Source organism: Aythya ferina (assembly GCF_964211825.1).
Source record: "Aythya ferina genome assembly, chromosome: 20".
Classification (NCBI taxonomy): domain Eukaryota; kingdom Metazoa; phylum Chordata; class Aves; order Anseriformes; family Anatidae; genus Aythya; species Aythya ferina.
The window spans coordinates 11,914,411-11,937,653 of NC_140318.1; the positions used below are offsets into that span (position 1 = coordinate 11,914,411).

The following is a 23,243-nucleotide window of genomic DNA, read 5'->3' on the forward strand; positions in this document are numbered from 1 at the left end:
CATGGGCGGGCTGGGGGGAGGCAACGCGGCGGAGGCTCAGCAGCGGCCCGGCAGCGCCGCGAGGCGGCTGGCGCCGTAGGTGCGGCTTGAGGAGGCCGCGACAAGGCCGGGCAGGGGCGGCTGCGGCGCGCCCTCCTCCCGCGGGCTCGTGTCCCCTCGCACCAGAGCAGCCCTGGAGGGCCAGGGAGCCTCCGCTCTGCTCCGCTCCGCTCCCTTTCAGCCCGGTCGCGGCCCCTCGCAGTGCCATCGGCCCCGCGGGGGCTGCCCCGGCACAGCCCCGCCGCCGCTGGCTTGCCGCGGGCCGGCACGCGTAGCGGGCTCGTGGCATTGCAGCTGTTATATATGGAGTGGTAATTCGTGTCGAGAAAACGGTTGACATTAATAAAGAAGGGGGAGATTTGGGAGTGTGGCCATGGGGGTCGGAAAGCCCGCGTGGTTGATGATAACATCAGACTCTTAATTACGAAGCCATCAGGAATGTAAGAGAGTTTAGAGGGAACAAAGAAGGGTGATTCAGGAGACTCCATGCAGTCTCAGGTTGCTTGTTCTCCAGCCAGTAAGGCATCGAAGTTGCTGGGTGTTTGCCGTTGCTGTTATTTGCAAACTTGTTCGACCAATGGAAAGTTGTTTTGAAAAGAACTATTGTGGGGTGAAGAGTATAAGAGGGGAGCCTGTCGTCAAGATTAAAAAAAAAAAAAAAAAAAGGCAACACAATGAAGTTATGTCATCAATAAAGAAGCAGAAAGAAGGAATGAAAAGGAACAGGCTAGCAGAACGGAGACCAAGACAGGAACAGGCACATTGATTGCATCATGAAGATGGGTTCAGCCAAACTCAGCAAACTGCTCAGAGAGGCTCGTACAGAAGGTCACTGGAAACAGGCACACAGGAGCTGGGAAGAAGCTCAAGCTGAGAGAAGCGGACCCGTGCACACAACTGCCTCTCACTGGTAAGCAGTTGCTCATTATGGGGAATCATACGTCCTTAGGAACAAAGGCTGTCCTGGTAACCTTACCAGGACATATTATTACCAGGACAGAGCTTATTCTCCTTGTGAGAAACACTCCGTAGCCAATAGCTTAGGCTCAGGCGAGGATCTCAGTGAAGTAGTAATTTATTCGCGATTGCAATGGCGGGCACCCCACAAGCAGGAGAGAGCGCATCTACTAGTTCCAAAACACAGTTTATATACTTTTTGATGACAGGACCCTCCCCTGTTTCCCCACTGAGCGGGTAATCCAGGTTCACAATCTACCTGATGCTTCACAAACAATGCATGGCCTTCAGTTGCCGGCCTGTTAAATTTCAAATTTCTTTTGACATTTTTACTGCTTGAAGTGGTAATGTTTCTTCACTTATCTGACTTGACTTGACACCGTGATTTTCACCTAATTGTCCTAAGGAGTCTGGTTGTCTGCATTTTACAAGGTTGCCTGCTTTCTTATCACTGTAAGCATATCTCAGTACCACATTCTCTCCTTCTAAACAATGTAACTCTGCAAAAACAACATTTATATTCCCACATCCTTATTAACAATCAGACTGTTTATGATCCTGAAATATGGGACCAAATTGATGTCAAGTTGTGGGACTCTGCAACTAAAAACAATGAGGTTGCAGTGGGATTGCTCGGCACCTGGTGAGCTGTCTCTGAGGCCTTAAAGAGCCCTGTGGGACCACAGTCAGAAACGTGTGGTTTGCCAGACAGTGAGCGAGCTGCGGGCTCCTTTACTGATCTGACTGCTATGCCATCGGCCCCTCCGCCGCTACAGGCCTTTGCTGTTACGCCCCCTGCTGACCTGGACGTGCCTTTTGACCCAGACACTGTTGGCCTTGAAAAGGAGATGGATATGCTTTTCTTTGATCCGGGAAGAACGGGATACGTAAGGCCCAAAGGCCGAGTTGCTTGACAACTTAAAGCAAGACATATTGTTCAAAAGGAATGGAAAATAGAGACTTGTTTGTAATTAAGAAAAGGAGTGGAAAATGGAGACTGTTAAGCCATGGAACTTAAAGGATTGTTTGTTACCTTTTCTGATTGTACATATGTATAGGCATACTCGGGTTTAGTATGTAAAAGCAATGATCTGTATATTTAGAGTGTTTGATGTTCTTGTGTGCGTGTTGGTGGAGCGTAGACTCCCCGCACACCCAGTGCTGTTTACTTGCCTTTTATACCTTTTAAAAAAATTCTTTTATAAATATTACTAAATTTAGATTGAGTTGAGACTTCATTTATAACACAGCTGCTCTGCTGCTGCCCTGCCTTTGGTGCCGCAGCCAGTTTGGGGCCAGGCTGAACAAATTCCCAGTGTTTTTGAGAGCTTCTCCTTGCAGCCTGGTGTGCTTCCTCTTTCCTTTTTGAGGCCGCGCCAGATAAAAGCTCATCTGCTGCAGAAGGGACAGCAGCTGGGCTGTGCTGTGGGTCCCAGGGACACCTCAAAGTAGAGTAAGGGAGGGAAAGGCTCAGGGCCGTGGCCGGGAGCCACAGTCACCTGCCCCTGCAGCTCCATCCTTACACCTGGGATCTGCTCCCAGCTGACACAGCCTGTGCCATGGAGAGGGAGGCAGGCAGGCAGTGGAACATGCTGAACCTGGTGGCTGTTTGAAGACTGTGGGTAAGAAGGAAACGTCAGGGGCGCTACAGGTACATTAGGGCTCCATGTGGTGTGGGTTTTGGAAAGAAGACCCATGGTGGAGGTGGTTTGGAGGCTGTGGGGAAAGGCAATTGGGGAATTTGTTTTTCTTTAGCACTCAGATTTGCCCTGTAGCCTTCCTCATGCTGCAGGTCATGGAGCAAAGTCTGAAAACCTTAGCTAGGAGGTGACTGACTTTGCTGGAGGTTTCTGTGCCAGGATCAGGTTTAGGCTCAGTACCTTTGCAGTTAGCCTGCCTGCTGAATGTTGTTTTTCTGCTGCCTCTGGAGAAGAAGATTTTGGTTTGCAAACATGCAGACAGTTCTCACCCAAAGGCAAGTACAGCCTGGGGCGGTAGGTGTGCACGCTTCCTGCCATAGCTCCATCAGTACACCTCCAGCTTCCTCTGCAACTCTTCTGACCAGAGCAGCCCCACGAGCTCTGGGCCAGCAGGTAGACAGCTGGGCGCTTCACAGTCCTTGGAAATCGGCTGCTTGAGTGTCTTAGAGGGCCTGAGCCTCAGACACCAGCTTCAGACATCCAGTTGTTTGCAGCAGTATGACCCATAGGAAGGGGAACAGAAAGCATCTTGCAAGGGAGTGTGTGTGTGGAGGGGAGTCAATGCCTTTCAGGCTGTGTGGCTGCTCCATAAAACAGCATCTTCATTTGAAGCATGAGCTGGGACCTGCAGATCGCATGGGATGACAAACAGCATAGGCCAGAGTCAGGGCTGGTGATATGCCTTGCTCCAGTGAGGTCGTTCTGAGGCTTGGGGTGGGTTGTGTTTGTGGTCAATGCCTAGGTTTTCCTAACTGCTAAATAGGGATACCAAATCTTGCCTTTTCTTGTATCTGTGAGGTGCTCTCAGTGAGCCTTGGTTTTGCAGCCCTTCCTAAAAATGGTGAGACATAAGATTTCCTTCTGCTCCAGGTGCTTTGCCTACATTGTGTGCTCTGCTTGACCTTTGTGCTCTGGAGGGCTTCAGAGTAGTATGGCTGTTCCCATGGTCCTACAGTCACAATTTGTCTTGTGATGTTGTGTTGGAACCATTTGTGGTCTTTGATCTATCCCCATTTTGCTGCTGCAGTGTGTTTGTTGTTTTCATATGTTTGAGTTAGGGGAAATAAAAGTAACTTTTATCACTTTTAGAGGAAGCTGTAGAACCTGGAAACAAGTTTTATGGAACAGAAAACAGTGTAGCCTAAGTCAGCACAAGTCATACTGCAAATAGGAACAGAGAAGTTCCCTGTTGGATCTCAGCAGTGGATTTAGGCTGACACAGGTCTGGAAGGCACTGGGAGAGATGGATAAATCATCTCTATCACATGAAGGGCTATGACTGCCTCCAAGGACAGGTGTGCGTGTCTGTGGATGCACTCACGAGCTCACAGACACGTGCTGGTCCATGTGGGGTAGATCTGTCCTCCTCTTCAGATGAGTGTCTGCTATTGAGTCACTTCCTGTCTGCAACTTCATGGTTTTATGTCCAGTTTCATCCTGTTTTTCTCCTCCTCCTCCTCATTCCATTCCTGTCTGCAGGCCACCACTGGATGTCTTACTAGTTTCTGCCTGGAGGAATTTACTAAACAACCAGCTCTTTGGTGACAGACAGCTCACTGCTGTCACCTTCAAGGTGCTGCTCTGTATTTGTCTTTGTCTTTGCCAGAAAAGAGAAGAGAGAAAGCCACTAAAAGATCACCCTTCTGCAAAAGCACAAACCTTCCTCAAGGCTGAGACCTCTTAGCTATTTGGCTTTTAAAACCTTGTGCCCAGGACAGTTGGTTCCCTGCTTTGGCTCCACAGCAGCAGTAGACAGAAAGCCAGAGCTGTTCCAGTGCTGCAAAGGACAGGTCTGCACTTTGGGCATTAAACAGCTGGGAGCAAGCAAAGATCCAGATGCACCATTTGCTGACACCAAGGCTAAATGGCGTGGACTTGAAGTAGAAGAGGATCCTGCTGGGAACAGGGATGATGCCCCTCTATGGATAAACAGTACAGACAAGCTTTGTCTGACATGTATCCAAAGTGATGGTGTGAGCCCAGAGATGGAAGTGGTCTTCATGTGGGATTTGTCCTGACCCTGGGGAGGAAGTTTGAAAGGATAAGGTCTGGGATGATCAAGGACTGGCATTGCCTTGAAAGTTGTTGAGTTGGTGAGAGGTATTCAGAGGCTGTCAGGTTTCCCAAGTCAGGCCCTAGCACAATTAGTAAAATTAGTTTTAAACTAGAGATCCAGACTGGAAGTGGCTTGAAGAGCACTACGCCAAGTCAAGCATATGGAGACATGGGGAACAAGTTGGCAGAGACATATCTCTGGGAAGAAACACTGAAGTGGGAGGGGAAAACCTCCAGGTGATCTGTTGCAGCCCAGAATTGTGGCTGCATTCAGCAAAACGTGGTGGCATGTTTGTGTGTTATTGCATGGAGACATCAGGAGTGGGGAGGAGAAGAGCCTGGGACAGGGCAGAAAACCCAGCAAAGCTTCAGATTTCAGATTGCTCCCACCTAGTGATGCCTGAGAGGAAGTGATGGGCTGTGCCAAGGAGATACGTGGCTTGTGCAAGTCTGGAAGGCTAAGATGGCTCAGGCTGCCTGTGAATAGGATAAATGGCTGAGCTGTGCTCTTGTAGAGCAGGATGGGGATTAACCACACCAGCAGGAGGAACCAGGAGAGGAGAGACTGGATCATGTCACCCTCAGACTATGTATAGGCTTTCAGACACTGGTTTGTATCAGCAGGGTTGTGGCAGAGCAGGGTAGCATCAGCACTGAAGTGCTGCCATTTCCTACCATCTTGCTTGAGGATGGTAGCCTGATCCTAGGCCAGCTCAGGACAGTGCTGTGGGAAAGCCAGCCTATGGGCTGGCAGCCGGGAGGCCTGCACTGTGCTGGGGCGTCTGATCATGCTGGTTCCCCTCCTTGCAGGGTTGGCAAATTCCCCTGGAGGGATTAACACTCTCTGCATGGCCAGGCTTATCCTGTGACAAGCCAGCCCCAACAGCTTCCAACATCCTCAGCCAGCCAGGGCCAGAACTTCTCCCAGATGGCTGCCAGGCACCAAGCAGAGCAAGAGAGTGAGGAGGAGGAGGAACAGCAGAAGAGGAAGGCCTCAGCAGCAGGGCAGAAAGAGCAGGAAGTTCAGAAGGGGCTTAGCTTCAAATGCCTTCGTTCTTTCCGACACAAGATCAGCGGGGACAACTGGAGGAGGCAACAGGATCCAGGCCTCGAAGCTGTCAGCAAGGTGAGCTCTGGAGGTGGTTCCTGGTAGGCTGATGGGTGCTCACACCCAGGTGTGTGTGCTGGATCAGAGCTGAGGTCTCTGCTGAGCAAGTCACTGCCTGTTCAAGGTCTGGTGCAGGGGGTGACAGAGAAGTGGCCCTGTTCCTGGTGCTTTGGGCACAAATTCCCTGTAGTCAGATAGATCCAGGTAAAGCTTGTGTCTTCTAGCTCTGATATAACTATAGCATGGTTGGTCCCACAGCGTCACCCATGCCAATTGCAGATGCATTTCTGCAGGTCTCATTCAGAAGCCTTGGTAGAACTGCAGACCATGGGGTTAACCCACCCCATGCTGCCCTACTGTATGAGATCACTAGGCCTGTATTGCCCTAGGAGAAATGGACATGGAGAAAGGAGTGACCTATAAGAATGTGAGCCAAGCTTCCCCACAGCCTGCTTTGTTTTCACACAGTTTTGTTTTCACACTCAGTTTTGCTGGATGCTTTGTTGAAGCCCTTCCTTTGCCCTGACCCAGAGTAAGGTCCGCTTCCAGCTGCACTGTGGGCTCTGAACCCTGCGGAACAGAGCTGGATCCCCTCAGGCTGTTAGGGACAGCTCACATCACTGCCCATGAGACTGAGCCCTTCTCCTCATGCAGGAGCCAGAGGAAAAGAAAATCGCTCTGGAGCTGCTGGAGACAGAGCAGGCTTACGTCAACCGCCTCCACCTTCTTGACCAGGTGAGCTGGGGAGCAGAAAAGCGCATGCAAGCCTGGGAAGTGATAGCCCTGCTGCAACCAGCCCCCACTAGCACAGCCTGGGCAGCCCACGCTGACAAACCAGGCACACACTTAGCAGTTGTCTTGTTCTCCTTGACAGGGCTGGGATACTGTGGCAGTGCCTGGGCTCAGTTCAGTGTGTGCACAGGCCAGGAACTGTTTCCTGGAGGTTATGGAGAGAATGAATCTGTGCAGATGTGAGCCTTGCTGGGTTGCTGGTCATCACAGCCAGAGAATCACAAAATCATAGAGTCATAGAATCACAGAATTGTTTGAGTTGGGAGGGACTTCAAAGACCACTAAATTCCAACTCACCTGCTGTGGGCATGAACACCTTCCATTAGACCAGGTTGCTCAAAGCCCCATCCAACCTGGCCTTGAACACTACCAGGGATGGGGCATACACAGTTTCTCTGGGCAGCCTGTTCCAGTGCCTCACCACCCTCATAGTAAATAATTTCTTCCTAACGTCTAATCTAAATCTACCCTCTTTTACCTTAAATCCATTACTCCTTGTCCTATTCCTGTGCTCCCTGATAGAATCTCTCTCCAGCTTTCTTGTAGGTCCTCTTTAAGTACTATAAGGCCTCCCTGGATCCTTTCCTTCTCTAGGCTGAACTCAATGCCAACTCTCTCAGTCTATCCTCATAGCAGAAGTGCTCCAGCTTCTGATCATCGTTACAAGCCTCCTCTGGACAGGTCCATGTCTTTCTTCTAACAGGTCCATGTCTTTCTTCTGCTGGGGCCTCTAGAACTGAACGCACCACTGCAGATGATAGCATGGAGAGCAGAGCAGGGTGGGAGAAGCACCTCCCTTGACCTGCTGGCCGTACTTGTCATGCAGCTCAAGATACGATTGGCTTTTTGGGCTGCAAGCGCACATTTCTGGCTCATGTTCAGTTTTTCATCCACCAATACCCTCAAGACCTTTTCCACAGGGCTGCTCTCTTTTCACTTCATCACCCATCCTGTATTTATGTTTGTGATTGCCTTGACCCAGGTGCAGGCCCTTGCACTTGGCCTTGTTGAACACGTTGAGGTTTTCCCAGGCCCACCTCTCAGTCCTGTCCAGGTCTCTCTGGATGGCATCCCTTCCCTCCAGTGTGTTGACCACACCATGCAGCTCAGTCTCCTCAGCAAACTTGCTGAGGGTGCACTCAATCCCATTGTCCATGTCACTGACAAAGATGTTAAACAGTGCTGGTCTCAATACCGACCCCCCTGTGGGACACCGCTCCTCACTGGTCTCCACCTGGACATTGAGCTGTTGTCTGCAACTCTAAGTGCAACCATCCAATCAGTTCCTTACCCACCGAGTGGTCCATCCATCAAATCCATGTCTCTCCAATTTAGAGAAAAGAATGTTGTGTAGTGCCATGTCAAGTGCTTTGCATGTGTCCAGGTAGATGATATCAGTTGCTCTTCCCTTATCCACCAATGCTTTAACTCTGTTGTAGAAAGCCACTAAATTTGTCTGGCACGATCTGCCTTTAGTGAAGCCATGTTGGCTGTGACAAATTGCCTCTCTGATCTCTGTGTGCCTTAGCATAGTTTCCAGGAGGGTCTGCTCCGTGGTCTTGCCAAGCACAGAGGTGAGACTGACTGGCCTGCCAGGTCTGTTCCCTGGGTCTTCCTTTTTTACCTTTTTAAAGATGGGGTTTAAGTTTGTCCTTTTCCATTCACTGAGAACTTCACCAGAATGCCACAGCTTCACCAGACTGCCACAGCTTCTCAAATACGAGGGGTAGTGGCTTAGCAACTTCATCCACCAATCCCATCAGGCCCTGTGGATGCATTTTGTCAGGTCCCTTGGGCTTGTGCACATTCAGGTTCCTTGGATGATCTCGAATGTGATCTTCTCCTACCTTTCTTTCAGGTGTTCTATACAGAGCTGATGAAAGAAGCCAAAAATGGGAAGACAGTCCCAGAGGATGTGGTAAAAATGATCTTCTCCAACATTTCTTCCATCTACCAGTTCCATGCCAAGTTCTTCCTGCCAGAGCTGCAGAAGCGCATGGAGAATTGGTGAGCTGTGGGAGGGGAGGGTTCAGGATGCTTGGGTTAATTTCCCAGAATAAAGGAGCAGTGGCGAATTTGGCCTCCCAATAGGACTAGAGAGTTCAAGCCTGTTTTGCTCCAGACGTCTTTGTGCCGGAGAGCACTTCCTTAAAACAGTCCAGCCCAGATTAAGCTATTTCTGAAAAGCGGAGTGACATCTCATGTGGCTTAGGGGTGTTCCCAGGAATGAATGCTAAGGCTGTCTGGCCATGTACCTGTTCTAGAGAGTGGGGAGTTGTATGAGGATGTAGCCATAAACCTCTGTCATGCATAAACTGCCCCCCTTTTTTTATCTCTTGCTGTCCATCTTCCCTATGGTCTGAGGAAGCTGTGGTTCCCTACTGCAGGAGCTCCCACCCAAGGATCGGGGACATGATCCAGAAGCTTGCACCATTCCTGAAAATGTACGGTGAATATGTGAAGAACTTCAACAAGGCTGTGGAGCTCATCACCGTTTGGACAGAGAAATCACTGCCCTTCCAGGAGCTCATTGCTGACATCCAGGTGATAGGCCATGGCAGTGTGGGGGGACCACAGGAATGCTTCCCAAAATCTCCCTCTAGGGAGGAAGCAGAGGAGAGTAGGAACTACTGTGTTTACTGTTTCTTTCTCTGTGCATGGGTCAGAAGAGGAAGGTCTGCGCTAACCTAACACTGCAGCACCATATGCTGGAACCAGTGCAGAGGATCCCACGCTATGAACTCCTCTTAAAAGACTATATCCAAAAACTGCCGCCTGAGTCCCCAGATCGGAATGATGCAGAGAGTAAGAGCTCCTTGCTGTAGTGAGCAGTGGGGTGGGTTGGTGGGGGAATTGACAGCTCCTGACATTGTACATGGACATCGGGCTACCTGGGTCCTCTCAACAGCTGCTCTTGGATAAACCTCTGAGTATGACACTTTTCTGACCCCTTTAGGGTTTGTGAAAGTTGTTGGGAGAGGTGGGTGATGGTTCAGGACAAGGTGCCCTGCTGCAGAGCATTTCCCTGCAGGGAGATCTGCCACGACCAGGGGAGGTATCACAACCGTGTGGATAACAGCAGTTCCCAGTCCAGCTGGGATGAAGGATAAATTAGCACCCTGTGTCTCCCCACGACTGCCTGTGCTGCATAATCTAGCTGGACCCAGGCACCTGTGTGGTGCTCAGGGCCATTCAGATGGTATCCAGGGTAGGACAGCAGCCACTGCATGTGCGGTTGCTGGTGAGGACAGATGCAGGAGTTTTCTCCTACCTCTCCACAGCAGGAGCTTAACCCTTCTTCCTTTCTCTTTTCCTTGCAGAGGCCCTGGAGATGATTTTCATGGTGGCCAAGCATTCAAATACAGCTATTGCTGAGATGGTGAGTACCTGTCACAGCTGGCAATGCTTTGCAAGTCATGGCATGGTGATTTGCTGGCACTCTGCCAGATTTTCTTATGGCCTCTTTGCTGTGCAACTCAGAATAGAGCAAAACCCTGCCCAGAATGGGGCAGGGTTCAGCCGGGGAGGTTAGACTTTGCTTTTGATGTCTGACCCTCATCTCCCTGAGCCTGGGGAAATAATGCCTGTAGCATCAGCCGTGTTGTGACTGGCTGTTTCCAGGCTGGAAGCTGCTCGTGAAGGTCAGTCTGGGGTGAGTGACATGTGCCATCTCCCCCAGTACTCAGTAGCTGGGCTGGGGCTGGAGGGGACGCAGGTGTTGGCTGTTCAGCTCCCTCCCAGACAGGTTCCCCTGCCTCCCCCAGGAGCGGCTGCAGAACCTCTGGGAGGTCTACCAGAGACTGGGCCTTGAGGATGACATTGTGGATCCCTCCAATGAGCTGATCAAGGAGGGGCCAGTCCAAAAAATCTCAACCCGCAACAACAGCACATCGGAGAAGTACCTGTTTCTGGTGGGAGCCAGGATGCCAGGGGGAAGGGGCAGGGAGCAGGTGGGATAGGGATGGCGAGAGGGGCAGACAGCTTGGCCAGGGGTGGTGGTGGCTCATCTCTGTATAGAAAGGATTATTTCACATCTGGGGGGTTTGAACACCCTGGTTCAGGGCTCCATGTGTTTGGGAACCTCTGATTCCCTGGGGGACGCAAGAATCCTGTAGTGTTTTCCCTTTGTAGGGCGGGAGAGGGCTGGGGCAGAAGTAGGCACCTTCTAGTCCAAATCCTTCCCAGGGATTGGCTCAGCTCCTAGGGTCTGAGGGACCCTTGATCCTAGTGAACCCCTCAGCCCTGAGCAGATAGGTTGCTGGGCACAGACCCACACTCTTCTTCTCCTGCACAGTTCAACAACATGCTGCTGTACTGCGTGCCTAAGGTCATTCAGGTGGGCGCTGAGTTCCAGGTCCGCCTCCGCATTGACATGGATGGCATGAAGGTCAGACAAGCCCTTTGTCTTTTTGCTTTCCCCAAGGCCTTGGTTAGCAGTTTCAGAGGCTTCCTCCAAATGCAGCCCTCTCTGGGGTGTAGTGTGGCTGCTACCTTGTACTTCCTGGGAAGGGAGGAAGAATTTGGAGCCAGGGTTGATGTTGTGGGTGAGGGGGACTGGTTGCAACCTGATCCTGTGAGATTGCACTGCAATGTCATGCACGGATTTGAGGGGCTGAAGGGCTTCTGCCTGAGGGAACTCCCTGTTACTCACTTCACAGATGGAGGTCCCTTTGAGCTGGATGTTTGTTCAGCTGCTTCCCATGTTCTCTTTGGTGTCTCTCAGGTGCAGGAGCTGAATGATATGCAATTCCCTCACACCTTCCTAGTCTCGGGAAAGCAACGGACACTGGAGCTGCAGGCCAGGTAAGGAAAAGTGTGATGGCCCCATTTCTCCTCAGGGAGGAGGGATGCCAGCTCATCCATCTCGCTTTTTGCACTTAGGTCTGGGGAGGAAATGAATGCCTGGATCAAGGTACGGCTGAGTGCTGTGAGAAGTGGCACATCCCACACCAGCTGGATGCCTGGGTCCCCAGGGGTGCTTATCCCCTACCTGTCAGTGTTTGGGTATCCCCCCTATCTGTCCTTCCAGCCCTGCCTTCCCTTTTAGGCTTTCCAGGATGCCATTGACAGGAAGGAGAAGAGGAGTGAGAGCTTTAAGATGGTTGTGCGTGGGCTGGAGACAGGAAACCCCACACTCAAGGTAACCCTTCTGTCCTTCCCATGTTCTGTCTGCCTCCAGCACCCCCATACGCTGAAGCTCAGGGAGATCCCACTTTGCTGTGCCTCAATTTCCTAAGCTAAACCCTACAGAACTAGTGGGGGCAGACTGGGGAGGGACAAGTAAGTGCAGAGGGCCTGAGGAGGCTGAGAGGAGTGTGAGCAGGACCACCCTGACCATGACTAGCTAGCCCCAGCAATGCCATTTCCCACCCTCAGACAGAAGAGCTGGGCTGCCGAGCCCCACAGTGGGTGCGGGACAACTTGGTGACCATGTGCATGCGCTGCAAGGAGCCCTTCAATGCCATCATGCGCCGGAGACACCACTGTAGAGCTTGTGGATATGTGAGTTACCCTCTCCCCCAACTCCTCCCTTCCCTTCTGGCCTGAGCAGTTGGGCCAGGAATGCAGCCTTTGTACACTCTGCACCCCTTTACCTGGGTTTGGGGCTGTTTCCTGTCCCTCAGCTCCTCATGGAGTTATAGGGATGCCCCAGTTTTACCCTAGCCCCATCAGTGTCCATGCCTGATGGTTGTAGGTGGTGTGTGCTCGCTGCTCAGAACACAAGGTGAAGCTTCAGTATGATGGGAACCGCCTAAACCGTGTATGTCAGGAATGCTATGTCTTCCTGATGGGCCATGTAGTGCTGGAGGACCAGGAGTGGAAGCACAAAGGCATCCTGGAGGTCAGTTGTACCCCTCTCTGCCCATCCTCCCTGTGCCCTGCTCCTCCAACCTCTGCTGCCATTCCCAGCCCTTTCTGCTTCCACTAACACTGAGTGTTTGGCTGTTTTTTTTTTTATTATTATTATTTTATTATTTTATTTTATTTTATTTTTTGGCAGAAGGGAGCTGCAGAAATATCAGGCAGGAGTCTTCTGTGCAGTTCCCTGCAGCTGCTGGACAAGAACGGCAAGGGAGGCATGAGAGGCTGGTTTGTTATCCCATGGGATGATCCCCTTGTGCTGTACATTTATGCAGCCCCCCAGGTAAGGCTGGGCTCAGCTCCATCTGCAAGGGGGCAGCCCAGTGCTTAGATTGCCTGCCTTTCATTGCTGTGTTCTCTCTTAGCAGGATGTCCGAGCCCACACCTCCATTCCACTGCTGGGATACCAGGTAAGGGACCTGCCACATGGCAAAGCCCAACACCTCTTCCAGCTGGCACAGTCCCAGCAGGTCTATACCTTCCTGGCCGACACAGAGGAGCTGAAACAGCGCTGGATGAGGATCATGGCACGCTGTGCTGCAGGGATCATACACCCAGAGGAGAGTGAGGATGTGGACTCATGCAGTGCAGCAGAGTGAATCCAGGCCCAACTCCTGGGCTGCCTGGTGGGTCACACCTACCCATCAACACCTCCTGTTCATAGCCAGACTTAGGCAGATCCCCCACCTCTCTGTACTTTAATTTTTCACTGCAAAAAGGGCAAGGTGGGGGTATGTTTGTCACCATATGGACAAGCCAACTCCCCCTCCCCTCCCCTCCCCTCCCCTCCCCTCCCCTCCCCTCCCCTCCCTGAAGATGGAGGTACCTAGGATGTGAGGTGGGGGGAAAGCCAGGGCATTCGGGAGAGCCCACAGCCTGCCTGGCATCGGTCTGCTGCGCTGTGCTGCCGCCTGAGGGCAGCACAGCTTTCACACCTCAGCTTTCCTCCAAGCCTGGTGGTAGATGCCATATGGCAGACATAGCCTGCTGCCATAAATCCTTCTTCTTACCCCAGTGCAGTCTAAGGAGCCTTTATGGAGGGTGTATTTTCTGGAGTGTCCTGCAGGATTGTCAACAGAGACTGTTCCCTGGCATCATCTTACCCATAACCAGGCCCAGTCTTGCACCCTGCTGAGACCAAGCTGGTAGCTTGCCCTCACCCAGCTCGGGGACCTTAGTCCAGGATTTAGGATGCTGCTTTCCCAGCCTGTCAGCACTCCTGGCCTCACAGTGCTGCAGTCCCATGGTGTGCGGGTACCCTGTAAAAATGGACACCCCCATCTGTGTCCCTGTGCTGGCCTGTACTCTGCCCATCCCAGACTTTCCCAGGACCTCATTCTGCTCACAAATGCTTTTTGTAATACACCATAAATGTTTGTTCATTGTCTTTTGTATTATAAAAAACAAGGAGTTCTGTTTGAGGAGCAGAAGTTGCGAAAGCTCCCTGCTGAAGTAAGGAGCTGTATAATACTTGGCTAGACACTATGAAAATTCTTTTGCTTAATGTAACAAAAAAGAGAACCCCCTCCCCTTCTCTCCTTCTGCATCTCAGTTGCCTCTTTTGTTCAAAGACACTGCTGCAAAGCTCATGTAACCATCTCCTGATAAGTTACTAAACTAGTGTATCAACATCCTGCATTCCTGTCTCACGCTGGGCCAACATGACCAAATAAAAAAAGAAGTTGAACCACAACGCCAAGGAAGACTATGGCCTTCATCTTCACGACCACCAGAGGGACAGAGATGACCGTCTAGCAACAGTGTGCGCAGTCGCAGAATATACCAGGATGTGCTGCGTAATCCCGGAATTAGCAAGATATAAAAAGGGACCCTGGTGGGGGTGAGGTGTGTGCCGTTGGCGGAGCCGAGACTCCCCGGCCGCCCAGCGCTGTTTTGCTTGCTGTTGGCTTACTCAATAAATTCCTTTCTATTATTAATACAATGCTCTCTGAAAAATTAAGTAAGGGGGCAACTTATAACAAATTCGGTGCTATGTCTCGGATGAAGGCAATTTGATTGAAAGACCTTCGGAGGGGGCGCCCCGCTGATTTCAGCGGCCTTCGCTAGGACTACTTTGATTCAAATCCTTCACCGACGAACCCTAAATTCAGCAGCAAGCAAATAAAGCCGGCAATCCCAAGTAATCTTTGTGCACGAAGACCGAACGAAGACTCATGGGATGAGTAAGTATAGGCCAGTGTGCCATTTGGTTGGGGTTGGCATCCTGGAGCGTGTCGTTGTGAGACGTCCAGCAGGACGAAGCGAGTGTCGATCCCTCAGTAGTACGGTTCCCACATCCTGCAAGGGACTGGGCCATGAAAATGGGGAAGCGATTCGTGCGTGCGTGTGTGAAGGTGCTCTGGAAGATGGGACAGAAGAAGAGTAAGCCTTCTGGTCCCATGGGTGGGGTAACGTCTGATGTTAGGTTACCCCGGGATTAGTGATTAAAAACTGGGAGGATTCCCCTTCTAGGCGGGGAAAAAATAAAGTAAAAATAATACATTATAGTGTTGAAGTTTGGGGCAGTAAACAGATTCGAGGAGACCACCTTTACTGGCCTGTATTTGGGTCTTTTGAAGATAGGGTTTGTCAGGCCTAAGTATTTATGTAAACTCAAAGGAACCTTTTAGTTTGGAAGAAAGTGAATATGCACATTTGTGGATCAGCTCAGAAACTCGAGCCAATTTATACCCTCTAAAAGAAAAAGGAGGGGATGGGAGGCGCAAGAAAAACCGAGAATTAGAGATCCCAGCCGCACTGCTTCCCTATATTCCACCACGTCCACCTGCAGCCCCTCCGACTCCTGGGCTTCCTAATCCACAACCCCAGGGAGATGCTGATAGCGACTCTGACTCTAGCGCTCAGGGACCAGTGACTAGGAATATGTGGCCATCCCCATTAATTCCAGGGATGTCCGAGATTTTAAGAAAGAGACAGGAGGAGGGTAAGCGAGCTTTAATGGTAACTGGCATAATGTTTGCAGCTGCTGAGGAATAATTTTAACTGGAATAATAACTGTACATTGTATATTGTATATATAGAAGCCCGGGCATTTTTGTTAAAGTGTTCTTTTATACATATGTTAATATGTAAATATGTAAATATAAGAACTGCCATTGAGGTGTATGTCTAAGGGAACAAAATTTGCCCAGGCATATTATTGGCTCATCAGGTTTAAATATCCTCAGTGTAATTGCCTACAGGCAGTTAATTTACAGTGGTCTGATTTTACTTGTGTATCTATATATTGTGGATTTTGGAGGGATTGGGATGGACTAGTAAAGAGCTCCTAGGAAAACGGTGGAATATTAACCACTGTTGATTACAATAGGAAAAGGTCAAAGCAAAGAAATCCCCTGGAAAAGCCCCCTAGGATGTATACTAACACATTGGAGGGATATAGTGGGGTGAGAGGGTACAGAGAGTAAAAGAACTCTTATCAAATATTGTACTCAGTGGTGGCCACTTTATAAACTAGAGGATGGAGAGGAGTGGCCCCTAAATGGAACTATTAATTATAACACCATATTACAGTCAATGTTGTTTTTGTGGAGAGAAGGAAAACAGGATGAAATGTTATATATTGATGTTGTTTCAGCATCTTGGAGGGAAAAGGTACGGAATTAAGTTGGCCCCTGACTGAGCCTTTGATGTTGGCATTAGAAAAGTAAAAGCTAGAGAAAGATAAAGGAAGTGTTAAAAGGGTTGTTGAAAGTGTTAAAGGTATTCGAAGTTGAATGAGCAGGGAAAGAGGATGTAGGAATGTTAATAGCTCTGCCTCAGCCCTAAAATCAGGGGTGTTAGCCCTCTGGGGCAAAGGGTCTGCGAGAGAGTTGTTATGGAAACAGAAAAGCAGTTAACTCTTAAAACAACCTGAGTTCATGTGCGAGCTCAGATTGCCGATGGGACCGCTCAGGGAACTGCGGACAATTGCATTCCCCTGACCGACCCCACTGAGACCCTAATCATCCCGAAATTTATGATTGGTTAAGTAAATACTAAAATCTGATTGAATTGGGAATTGAGAATATTATTCCTAGATACGGAATTATAGAAACAATTGACTCTGACTGAGGCCCTCATTTTGTCTCCAAAGTGTCTCAAGAGACTATGAAAGCTCTAGGAACAAGTTGGGAATACCACACTCCGTGGCACCCCCAAAGTGCTGGAAAGGTAGAGCGAATGAATGGTGAAATTAAGAAACAACTAACAAAACTTATGCTGGAAACTAAGGCTTCTTGGGTAAAATGTTTACCTCTTGCACTGTTAAGCACATGGACACAGCCCAGAACTGATGTAGGAATTTCTCCTTTTGAAATGCTATATGGTATGCCCTATGACTTGGAATTGCCACTTGATCACCCTCAATTCTAATTAAGACTTGGAAAGAGATTTCTTTAACACCACGATGGGGAAGGCCCCTATGTTGTTTTGCTTACCACAGAAACGGCTATTCGAACTGTGGAGAAAGGATGGACGCATGCCAGCCGTGTGAAAGGACCAATCCGGGAAAGTAAATGGGAGGCAGCTCCAGGCCCTGACGACTTGAAGCTGACACTAAGACTGACTCGATAAGTATTGTATATTATCTCTGTATCGTGGGAAGGGGAGGAGGCCCTGTTTCAAAGGCTCCCTAGTAGGTTCCCCTGAAGAACACTGCTGCTGCCAATAAGAACTGATACCTTGTAGTTCGCTGCAACTGAACTGACAAGCAAAGCAGAGAAGTGAAAACGGTGGGGGACTGAGGGGCCGACAATTTAAAAACACCCTGGAGCAATGGGCTCCGACCACCTCCTACGATACATGGGAGTCAGTATCATCGTTTTGGTCGGCTATGGGTCTGCGTATCCCCACCAGCCTTTTAAATGGAGCTTGATCAGATGGAAGGATCAATTCGTCATCCAGCAAACGACGACAGCGGGTGCTCCCAGTTTCCGCATCACATTATGTGACCTGGTGTCAGTGCAGCCATGCTTTAACCGATCAGGATTTTTTCTGCCCAAGTTCTAACCCAGGAAAGGTGTACTGTAATTACCTGAATGCATATTATTGTGCATACCGGGGGTGTGAAACCATTGCTATGGACTGGACACTTGGGGCTGGTCGGGATATATTCTTACAAGTGGGATATGGGCTGTAAGGTTGTAACTGACAAGCGAATCCCCATTACGGGTGGCGAGGGCATGGTATAGGGTATACAGGAACCTTCCACGGAAATGAAGAAATTTGCAAGGTTCTCTCTCTATATATAATAAACTCAGATGATACTAGCTGGGTACTAGGAAAATGTGGGGTGTCAGATTTTACGAACATGGAACAGATAGGGGAGGACTCATACTAATAAAAAAGGAGGATGCTGATAGGCCCCAGGCAGTAGAACCAAATGAGGTATTTTCAGAAAATGTCCAGGGAATCCAGCCTGCGGAAAATACTACAGTGCCAATCCTCGGCAGCCCTACGAGCTCAGGTAAAGCCGAGAATGATAACATAGCTGAGAATAACATATGGGGGGGGGTCATGAATGCCAGCTACCAATTATTAAACAAAGCAAATCCAAATGTAACAAAACACTGTTGATTATGCTTTAGTATAAGGCCTTCATATTATGATGCTATCGGGGATCCTGGGGAGCCCACCTGCACAAACGAGAACAACCCTCTACATTGCAGTAGGGGAAAAGGCATAAGGGTAACACTAACACAAGTCACTGGATGTGGTAGGTGTGTGGGCATGGTTCCTAGTGGGAAGTGTCACCTATGTAATATCATGGAGAATGGAAAATAATCAGCCGAGTGGTTAATCCCAGCCAACAACGCTAGGTGGGTTTGTTCATCAGTGGGCGTAACTCCTTGTCTATCACTAAAACTCTTTAATGCGTCTCGTGATTTTTGTATACAGGTGATAATTATACCAAGGATTCTATACCACCCTGAGGATTATATGTACACCCAGCACACAGTGGCAAGTCTTCTGGAAAGACGGGAACTGTTCACGGCTCTGACTTTGGCCACCCTAATAATCCTGGGAGGAGCTGGAGTGGGGACCGGGGTAGCCTCATTGGTTAAACAAAATCAAGAATTTACTTCCTTACACATTGCTGTGGACGAGGACCTGACCCAAACTGAACAATCCATCTCGGCCCTGGAAAATCTATCAGGTTGCTTTCAGAGGTAGTGTTACAAAATTGTACGGGATTAGATTTGGTATTTTTTACAACAGGGTGGGCTGTGTGCAGCCCTGAAAAAGGAATGCTGTGTGTATGCTGATCACACCGGAGTGGTAAGAGATACAATGGCAAGACTCAGGGAAGGGTTGGAAAAAAAAAGGAAACGGGAGAATGAAGCCCGACAGAGCTGGTACGAATCTTGGTTTAATTATTCACCTTGGCTTACTACTTTATTATCAACAATAACAGGACCTTTGTTGTTATTAATAATAGCACTAACTTTTGGACCATGTATTTTTAATAAATTGATTGCGATTGTAAAGGGACGTTTAGAAGCGGCACATTTAATGCTCATACATGCCAAATACGAGCCAATAAGTACCAATGAAGGAATCGAGGAAACATTAGTTCTTAGTAGCCAGGCATTGCAGAGATTCAATGAACAAAATGAGTAACTAAAAGAAAAAGGAAGGATTGTAATACACAATAAATGTTTGTTCATTGTCTTTTGTATTATAAAAACAAGGAGTTCCGTTTGAGGAGCAGGAGTTGTGAAAGCTCCCTGCTGAAGTAAGGAGCTGTATAATACTTGGTTAGACACTATGAAAATTCTTTTGCTTAATGTAACAAAAAAGAGAACCCCCTCCCCTTCTCTCCTTCTGCATCTCAGTTGCCTCTTTTGTTCAAAGACACTGCTGCAAAGCTCATGTAACCACCTCCTGATAAATTACTAAACTAGTGTATCAACATCCTGCCTTCCTGTCTCATGCTGGGCCAACATGACCAAATAAAAAAAGAAGTTGAACCACAACGCCAAGGAAGACTATGGCCTTCATCTTCACGACCACCAGAGGGACAGAGACGACCCCCTAGCAACAGTGTGCGCAGTTGCAGAATATACCAGGATGTGCTGCGTAATCCCGGAATTAGCAAGATATAAAAAGGGACCCTGGTGGGGGTGAGGTGCATGCTGTTGGCGGAGCCTAGACTCCCCGGACGCCCAGCGCTGTTTTGCTTGCTGTTGCTTACTCGATAAATTCCTATTATTAATGCAATGATCTCTGAAAATTAATTAAGGGGGCAACTTATAACAGCTCCACCGAGGAACGAATAACAGTCTGTCTGCTTCTGGAAGAACAGCACTGATGTATCAGCAGACTCATATGCAAGCTGATCCAAACTGGTTGCACCTTGGGTGTACCTTGTCTGTTAGCTATCTCTGACATTGTGCCACCTCAATAATATCAGTGGATGTACCCAGCACCGCCTTGGGGCTACATAGAACGTGGAAATTTCTAGTATGTTAATGTTACTCTGTTAACAAAACTGACGTACTAGCCGCTTGCTGTTTCTATTTTTTTATTTTTTTTTTTTCTGTTCAATAGTCTCCTCAGAAGTTGTTGTGGACATGTTGTGTATCTTTTCTGTTGTTCCAGGATTCATTTGTCAGGAAAGACAACCATGAAATCTGGTGGCTGTGGACAACCATCTACCAGATGGTTGTTGCAGATGCTTTTGGTCACCTTCATTCGTCTTCTTAGATCACCTTTTCCTATATCCTGAGTTGAACTTTTGTGCAGTGCTATGTTTGCAGTGGTAACGTTGTGGCCGAGGTGTTTTTGATTAAAAATGATCTTATCTGTAATAGTGAATTCACCATGTGTGGCTTTGTGGAATGACTCCCATGATCAGAACATTTTTCTTCTTTGTCACAGATATGAGAAAAGCTCTTTGCAGAGAGATGGAGAAGGAATTAATTATACCTCTGCCTCATCCTGTGAGACCAGAAGACATGGAGTAAATGGAAATTGCGATTCTCAGGAGACATACTAAGAGTCTTGGGTTCCTTTTCTGCCTTCCCCCTAAGGCCTTGGGTAGATTGGGTTCACCCTGGGAAGGGCATGTTGCTCAGGGCAGTTATTTCCTACCTGAGACAGCGTGGGGTGTGTATTTCTGCTGTTTTCACTTGCAGTTTTCAGTGCGGTTCGCACTGCTTCCGTTATTGAGAAAATGGTTTGATGTGTCTGCCGTTTCTCAGGATTTTCTGCCACTGCCTGCTGGCAGAAAAAATAAGTAATGCGGGTGGAACCATGCAGGACTTCCCCAAGGTAAACCTTCCACGGATGGGGACCCCTAAACTCGTGCGCCGAGCATTCAAGACAAATGTCCGTGGCACAAAGATCAAGGACAACTTCTTAGAGGTAAGCAGCTTTCCCTTTGTTTCCCCATCCTCTCAGGAGCCGTCTTTACTATGGTTGTACACACTTCAGGCTCACAACACTCGTTTTCTCCTCTACTTAGTATTCCTAGTCCCTGCCTGGTGGTGGGTCAAAGTCTACGGGTTGGTGTGTTTCCAAGTTGAAAGAGATAAGTACATCTATTTAAGGTGACATTTAGTAGGATCATTAAAGTAAATTAATCTATGTAGTAGTAGGTGCCTTTATTGCATGCAGCTCTTCTTCAGGTGAGTAATTCTTATAGCATAAGTAATTCTTTTCCCGTGTTTCATTCATGATGTTTGTAGCGTGCTTCTTTATGTGTGTGTTTGGCCTGGAGCTGTCCTACCTGGTAATTAGTGATGGTAGCTAAAGTGGTGTTCCATCAGTGCAATAATACATTGTGCTGACTGTTTTGGAAAAGACATCTGGTCTGTCTGTGGGCGAATACTCAAGCTCTGGGCGAGTGCTCAAGGGCAGCTGGCACAGAGTCTTTTTGCTTTTTTCCAGCAGTAGGTAAACATTAGGAAGAACCGGTCAAAGGAAACAGTGCTTTCTGGAACCTTCAAGTTCTTGTTCGGCAACTTAGTGACTGGTTTGATCTACTTCACAGATGTAGAGGCAAGTGGACTGCTCTTTTGAAACAATAAAATTAAAAACATAAAGTTTGTCAAACATGGCAGTGCATGTTTGCAGTCTGTTTATTGCTTTTGCCAGTGGTAGATAACATTTATAAGGAATTGGTCAAAGGAAAGAGCGCCTTCTGGAACTGTGAAGCTCTGTGTTGGCAACTCAGTGACTGGCTGGACCTACTGTCCATCTTCAGAGGGAAGTGGAATGCTGTTTTGAAATTAAAAAATACTAATAAAAAAAATAAAAATATGGTGCTGCTCTATGGTGCCTGGAGGACTGCCACTCTGCATGGCAGTTAAAAAGAATGTGGTTTGGAGATGGAGAGCGGCAGAGGTAAAGCAGCTGGGAAGAGAGATATAAGTATTGCAGTAGGTAGGCTGTGGTTATGAGGTGCCTCAGGATGTGCTTTTTTTCTTGTTTCCACCCTTCCCTCATGCAGCCTTGGAGAGGTGAAGTCCCCATGTTGTAGAGTGGTGCAAATAGGTGAGAGGGTTGTCAGCCCGGTCAGTTTCCTTCACCAATGCTAAGGCAAGTCTTTGAAGAGAAACAGCCTGGTTGCTTGTGCTGCACCCTGTTGAACTAAGCCAGACCAAAAACAGGGGTGCTGTTCCTCCTGCTCTCTTTACCTCTTCTCATCTTGCAAAGGAATGGTCCAGCAATTCGGGTCAACAGGGGATAAGAGAACAAAGGGGTTTCAGAATAACTGCTAACTGTTATGACTATTGCATGGGGCACTATGCAAGTCTCTGACATCCAGCCAAGATGGAAAAAGGAGAAGGACAAGGGAAAAGCCTGGGAGGAAGACTATGAGCCTTCAGTACGAGAGACCCCCAGAGGGACCACCAGAGACTGATAAAGCATGCATCAGTGGGCGGGTTCGGATTCCAGGAATTAATTATAATAACCCTGCCTTTTCTAGAAGTAGTAACGAATATGTGTTAGCCTAGGAGCATAAAAACCAGCCGCCTGATGTAACTTGTGTGCGTCTTGGTGGAGCAGAGACTCCCAGCGCACCCAGTGCTGTTTGCTTACCTCTATTCATTTAATAAATTGTAAACTTTGATTGTAATCCTATTTGGGACTTAGTCATTTATTACAACAGACAACCTTGTAAAATGCAGACAACCAGAATCCTTACCGCCATTAGGTGGAAATCACAGTGTAAGAAATATTACCACCTCAAAGAATAAAAGCCTCAAAAGAAATGTGACTTGTAACAGGCCAGCAGCTGTGAAGCACCAGATTTTCTGTGAAGCACCAGATAGAGCATGAACCTGGATTGCACAGTGGGAAACAGGAGGGTCCTGGCCCTTGGGAGGAAAAAAAAAGTATATAAACTGTATGGAATTAGTAGGCACCCTCCTGCTTGCGGGACCCCCACCATTGTAATCCCAAATGAAAATGCTACTGTACTGAGATCCTCTCCTGAGCCTATATTATTTTCCAAAGATTGATTCACAGTTTTAAGGTTTAGGGGATAGGGCACTAGGGTTGGGTTTCAGGGTAAGCGTTCTCAGGGTTTATGTTTAGGATTTTAAGGTTTTTAGGGTTGGAGTTTTAACAGTTAGAATTTTAGGAATTTGGGGGTTAGGGCTTTAAGGGTTTCAGGGTTAGCGTGTTAGGGTTTTAGAGTTTTTCGTGTTGTAGTGTTGATATGTTTTTTAGGGTTAGGGTCTTAGGGTTTTATTTTTGGTCAGTTACTTAGGGTTAGGGTT

The 23,243-nt window shown here is 48.5% G+C and overlaps 1 protein-coding gene across 26 annotated transcripts; it reads left to right on the top strand.

The window, feature by feature from the left end:
• Positions 1-111: 111 nt before the first annotated feature.
• Positions 112-22,597, top strand: LOC311421813 (FYVE, RhoGEF and PH domain-containing protein 2-like). 26 transcript variants are annotated; one of them, XR_014685018.1, is made up of 19 exons: positions 2,402-2,618; positions 5,562-5,877; positions 6,514-6,594; positions 8,510-8,658; positions 9,039-9,195; positions 9,318-9,456; positions 9,972-10,030; positions 10,416-10,562; positions 10,946-11,038; positions 11,375-11,454; positions 11,533-11,563; positions 11,699-11,791; positions 12,028-12,153; positions 12,347-12,493; positions 12,653-12,796; positions 12,882-20,880; positions 21,406-21,516; positions 21,613-21,861; positions 21,968-22,597. XR_014685018.1 is itself a non-coding variant. In XM_084494165.1 (17 exons), exons 2-17 carry the CDS (start codon positions 5,680-5,682, stop codon positions 13,015-13,017), a joined length of 1,698 nt encoding a protein of 565 aa, XP_084350291.1. In that variant the 5' UTR covers positions 2,402-2,618; positions 5,562-5,679; the 3' UTR covers positions 13,018-22,597. The 26 variants fall into 26 exon arrangements, 6 of the variants coding, with proteins under 6 accessions (XP_084350294.1, XP_084350291.1, XP_084350292.1 ...); XR_014685029.1 differs by having other exon boundaries at positions 12,882-14,696; positions 20,395-20,622; positions 20,718-20,880; positions 21,406-22,597; XR_014685030.1 differs by having other exon boundaries at positions 12,882-14,696; positions 20,395-20,622; positions 20,718-20,880; positions 21,409-22,597.
• The last annotated feature ends 646 nt before the right edge of the window (positions 22,598-23,243 follow it).